The 5,451-nt window shown below is 50.3% G+C and overlaps 1 protein-coding gene across 1 annotated transcript; it reads left to right on the top strand.

The window, feature by feature from the left end:
- Positions 1-403: 403 nt before the first annotated feature.
- LOC137677310 (protein FAM118B-like) lies at positions 404-5,141 on the top strand (the record flags this gene model as incomplete). The annotated part of the gene is made up of 5 exons (XM_068424606.1): positions 404-474; positions 2,136-2,388; positions 4,146-4,274; positions 4,612-4,897; positions 5,107-5,141. Coding segments are annotated over exons 1-5 (774 nt in total), but the record flags the coding sequence as incomplete, so codon positions are not given.
- Positions 5,142-5,451: the final 310 nt, after the last annotated feature.

Here is a 5,451-nt window from a genome sequence, read left to right as displayed (position 1 = left end):
GTAGCCAACAACAAGCTTTTTGTAGCCAACAACAAGCTTTTTGTCTTTCTTCCCTCCTGCTGTTTATCCCAAGCAGCAAGTTTCGCCTGGGAAAGGGGGGGAGTGCCTGCTCCAAGATACGGGCTCTTGGGTGAAGACAAGGCGAAACGAAGGGTTTGCAACCCGGTTCTGTCCAAAGCAACCCCACAATTTGGTCGAGCTTCTTTGTAAAGTTCAGGAAGTGGATGAGAGCTGTGGGGGCAGAGTTCAGGAACAAAAATGTGCTGTTCTCAGCCCAAAGGTGATCTCATAAAGATAACAAACGCCGGTTATTTCTCCGCCTGTGAAACGCTGGTCTGTTCCACGTCGCGTTGCATGTGTGTAGTGACTTTGCTTGTGGTGATTTGTCTACTAGAGAAACTGGATGGCTTCTACGCTGAGCCTGGGTGAAGGAACATCGGGGCAAGATGGAATGCCACCTGCGAAAAGGCCCAGGTAAATTTAATTCTACTCCAGCGAATTTCTTCTGATAAGAGCTTTTTCCATAACCTCGTGTTGTTCTTTGAAGAGCACGAGACACTTGGCACCGAGCCCCAGCGGTCGTTTCGGTTGCTGAGCCAAGGCCTTAACACCCAGAAAGTACTTTGTTGCTCTTTTTTTTCTCTAACCCCTAAGCCAGGATGCATGGTTACCCAGAAAGCTGTTTTTTTCCTCCACTGCCTCCACGGTTTTAGCCCAGGTCCTGTCCGTGGGGTCATGGCAGGTGTGGTGGTTGTGCTTCTTCGCTTGAGCTGGATGCCGGTTCCCAGGAGGACAGGCAATTACTCAAATCAGTATGATTTTGCTGCATGTAAAGGCTAAATAATTCCACTCTGGAGGCTTCTCATACTAATAAATAGGTCACCTCACAGGTCTCCAATCGGGGACCTGAGCACGGCGCTGACTTGGGGCATGCCCACGCTTCTTTCCATCCAGGGTTGGTACTGTGGCTACTGCGATAGGATGGGCTCAGGAATGAAGGCATCGCTGTCTGCGACCGAGCAGCTAATTCATCTAGGGAGTTGTCTCATAGAATCATAGAATTGTTAAGGTTGGAGAAGACCTGAAAGATCATCAAGTCCAACCATTGACCCAACGCCACCATGCCCGCTAAACCATGTCTTCCACTAACCTGATTTATTTACGAGTTATGGAGGGCTGGAGAATAGTTTCTGGGAGGGAGCCCTGGTCTCAAGGTTGATCCAGTGATGTGGAATGAGGAGAAAAGAGGCTGGGAGATTATATTTAACTTGCTCAGGATAGAAACAAGTGGATTTATCAGCGTGGGAACAGAATGCCTCTTCCAGAGCTGTTGCTTAGGACGTTAAGACTTGGGTATTTGTTATTATTTTGGATTTCAGTCCCTAGGTTGCTGGTTGTGTTTTTATGCTTGCTCATTAGCATGAATACTCATTTATTCTTTGCACGTGAGGCTTGCAGTCCCAAAATTACAACCCATTTATCGCCACTAACAGTGAAAACCTCCTCAAGAAAAGGGTTAACCCGTCTGTTTTCGCAGTGGAGGGGAGGCAAAGCTCCATCTGTGCGCTGTCGGTTTCCTTTCCCCCTTCTCACTAAACATCACGTGTTTGCAGATAAAAAGCATTCCTTCCAAATGAGCTGCCTCCCTGGGCTGCTGCTTCCATCCTCTGGGAAGCTGGAGCTGGTCCCCTGCTTCAGCAAAGCAGCTTGGTGTCAGGCAAGGCGTGATGAGGAGATGCACATCTACTTAATAAACGGCAAATTTAAAAGCACTGTGCAGGTGGAAAGCTAGGAAAATAAGGAAGAGGGGAGGAGGATGAAGGAGAATATAGCCCCACAGCTCTTTCAGAAGTATTCCTGGGCCGTACTGGCTTCCCCAGTAACCGTCTGGGTAATGGACTCGATTGCCAAATGCATTGTGATTGTGTACCTCGTAACTGTGGGCATTGGGGACGTTGATCCGTGGAGCTGCGTGCTGTCTTTGAGGGACACCAAGCTGTTCCTTTCATCCTCTGTTTCTGGGAGGACTCTAATGTTGATTCAAAATTTAGGCAGAGGGCACCTCCCTTGTCCTCGGTCTTCATGACCCGAGACATCCTTCCATCTACGATGGTACCTACTTTCTCCTCTTGCAGGAAGCTGTTGCCAAGCCTCAAAACCAAGGAGCCTCGGGAACTCGTTTTGGTGATCGGGACAGGAATCAGCGCAGCAGTTGCTCCACAGGTCCCGGCGCTGAAGTCTCAGAAGGGATTAATCCAGGCCCTCATGGATGCTGCTATTGAGTTTAGTTGGCTGGCAGGTAAAGAGAGCAGACGATTTCAAAAGCGTCTCGATGAAGACGAGAACTTGGTTCACGTTGCCCATGACTTTATCCAGGAGCTGTCACCGGTGAGTGTGCTTGTAGGAGGGGTTTAGACTCTGATTAGGATTTGGCTTTTGGAAGTAGCCTGATTTGGTTCTCCAGCGTGCCCCCAGCTCCAATGATCCCTTTATCTAGAAGGAACCACAAGTGCAGTTAACTGTGCCAGGCTCCTGAGGCATAACTCTGCTGTGGACACCAGCTTTTGGGTATTTCACTGGGAGTATGCTGGGGCGGGGAGTACCTGGTACCAGAGATTTAAATATTCCAACTCTGATCTTAATCTCTCTCCCCTTCTCAGTCCACGAGACAGTGTTCGACTCAGGCCGTTTTCGAAGAGCTGTTTATACGAGGTGGTTGATGACCTGGAATCTAAAATGGCAAGATTCTGGGAAGCAGCTGCTTCAGTCTGTGCTTCACTTGATGGAAAAAGGGGCGCTGGTGTTAACCACAAACTTTGATAATCTGCTGGAACTGTACGCAGCACAGCAGGGGAAGCATCTGGAGTCTCTTGACCTGACGGATGAAAAGAAGGTAAACGATGATGATCTTTTTTAAACGTCAGGGCTGAGCTGGGACACCGCAGGATGGTGGCGGCTGCGGGATGTGCCCTCACGCCCGTGTAAGGGGATTGTGCTGCTTGTAGTAATTTAATTGATGTCAGACAAACTCCGAGCAGAGGCTCTGCCCATTTGGGGCAGTGAGCACAGGAATGAAGACCAACGCTGGTTTCTGAAATGCTGTGCTTGCTGGCTCACATCCATTGCTCAGGAGGAGCCCTGAAGCCTGGTATTGCTTTGATCTCTGTCCTTGAAACTTCTGGCTTGGCCTTGCTGAAGCCTTGCTTCCACAGAAGGCGTGGGTTGATGTTTCTAACCGACACAGGGAACTCCGTGTGAGACACAAAGCTGACCTTTCTATTTTTACAACGTGCTGCTGAGTCCTTCTTGTGACGGAGCATTTTCGAGGCTGTAGCCTTCGAGGCTTCCCCCTTGCCCCGTGTCCTCTTTCTGAAATGGCTGCATGGCTCCTGCTGGCTCATTCCAGCTTCTTATGCCGTGCTCTTGTATTTGTAGCCATGAGCTTCGCGTGAGCTTCCCTCCTTTTGCCCCAGGTCTTCAGTCAGGCAGAAAATGAGGCTGTGAAACCCTGAGCTCTTTGCCACCTGCCCACCTCATCTTCCCACCGTGGGTTTTACCGCTGGGTCCTTCTGTTTGCATGTTAAACACGCGCCACGTGTAGGTGCTGCACGGTACTTGGTCTCTTTCCATTCTGACTCATTTCTGTGCTTCATGTTTCCTGCATGACCTCTTAATCTACAGGGCTGGAAGTACTTCCAGTGTTACAAATAAGCATTCTAATTATTGCGAGCTTAAACGAGCTAAGGTCCGCGCAGGAGTAAACTGAGAGCTTTGGAAGTGGCTTTCTGAAATGAAGGTCAGCTGTTGAGCTGCCTCAGAGCTTCTCAGAGCCTAGAGGGGCCAAGAAATAAACTTTGTAGGCATGAGAAGCATGCTGATGTAATATTTAGAGAGTTTTCCCCCTTTTTCTGCTGAGTCTGGTGTATTGATTCAGTCTCTCCCCATCACATTCGCCGTCCAACTGAAGCGTTGACCCAAACAAGCGCCAGAGGCTGCGATGTAGAGGCTGATGGACTCATTGAGGAGATAAGATGAGAGGGAAGCTGCCTCTTTAAAACACTCCCCTGAAATGGTATTGTTAATAGCACTGTGGAAGCTAACGTGATTTGCTCGCTAACGTTTCTGGAGGGGTTTGTTTTGTGCAGGTGCTGGAGTGGGCGCAGGAGAAGAGGAAGCGCAGCGTCCTGCATTTCTATGGCATTTACACCAACCCCAGCGGCATCATGCTCCACGCGGACTGCTACAAGAACGCGCTGCGCAAAACGAAGGTGATGGTGAGCGAGGCAGCCTTCCCTTCTCTCTGCAGGGCATGCTTTGGGGTGCCAGACGTTGTCTATATACATATCCCCGTTCCCGGTGCGAGCTCCGGGCATAGACTCAGCTGAGTTTAAAGACTGGGCTTCGCACAGGGTGGTGGGAGAGTCCTGAATTTTGTGAAATAAGAGGAGAGATGGATTCTCTAGCCCTCTGAGTTGCAAAAACACCTCACCACGCTCGTGTTGAGGACGATGGAACGATGACAGTCTCATCAGCAATAAGGCAGGTGCTGTCTCTTGTGCCTTGTGAAGATAAAGCTTGCCTTGACTAAGAACCTCTTTCCCTTTTTTAAAGCGAGAGATTCAGAAGCTGCATGAAAATAAGTCGTTCCTGTTCTTGGGCTGTGGTCGGACTATGGATGACACCATGTTTCAGGCCCTGTTTTTAGAGGCTGTGAAGCACAAGTCAGCCCTGGAGCACTTCATGCTGGTACGGAGGAGAGACGTGCATGAGTTTAAGAAGCTCCGTGGGAACACGCAGGACAAAGGCATTAAAGTGGTTTCCTACGGTGATGAATACGCAGACTTGCCCGAGTACTTTGAGAGGCTGGCGAGTGAGATCTCCACGCAGGGTCAAACAGGTAGAGGGTTTATGGGCTGTGTGGGATGGCTGTCTGCGTACATCCACCCTCGCCCCACTTAACTCGGGGATCCCGTGGGCTTGGGAGCACAGACAGTGTTAATAGCCCATTCTCTGCACTATATTATTCCTTAAGCTTTTTTGTTTCCTCAAAAAAATTGTCTGGGTTTACTTTTATGAAATCGCTGTGTGTTCCTTGCTCTCTCCTAGGTGTGCCTAAGGAGGGACAACAGCTCAACGGCTCTGCAGCTGCTCCACGCCGAGATCAAAGGTAGGATTCTCCCGAGCTGAAGAGAAACTTCGCTCTTTGCGACTCACCGGGAGCCCAGCAGCCTCTCAGGCAGGTTTTGCAGAGCCTTTACTGTCCTGCAGGATGCACCAGAGCCAGACTGCGGCGGGGGACTCCCTAGGACGGGCTTAAGCCAGAGCCAGCAGCTCCCAGGGAGGCTTACGTGGTTGAAGGCCAGTCTAGGCGAGGAGCAAAGCCCAGTGCTGTCGAGCTGCTGCCCACACGCATGGAGCTGAGCCGGGACACTGCAGGCCCCGGGCAGAGCC

This window comes from Nyctibius grandis, unplaced genomic scaffold (assembly GCF_013368605.1).
Source record: "Nyctibius grandis isolate bNycGra1 unplaced genomic scaffold, bNycGra1.pri scaffold_135_arrow_ctg1, whole genome shotgun sequence".
Lineage (NCBI taxonomy): Eukaryota > Metazoa > Chordata > Aves > Nyctibiiformes > Nyctibiidae > Nyctibius > Nyctibius grandis.
Note: the sequence above shows the minus strand (reverse complement) of the source record. Positions and strands in the feature narration are given on the sequence as shown.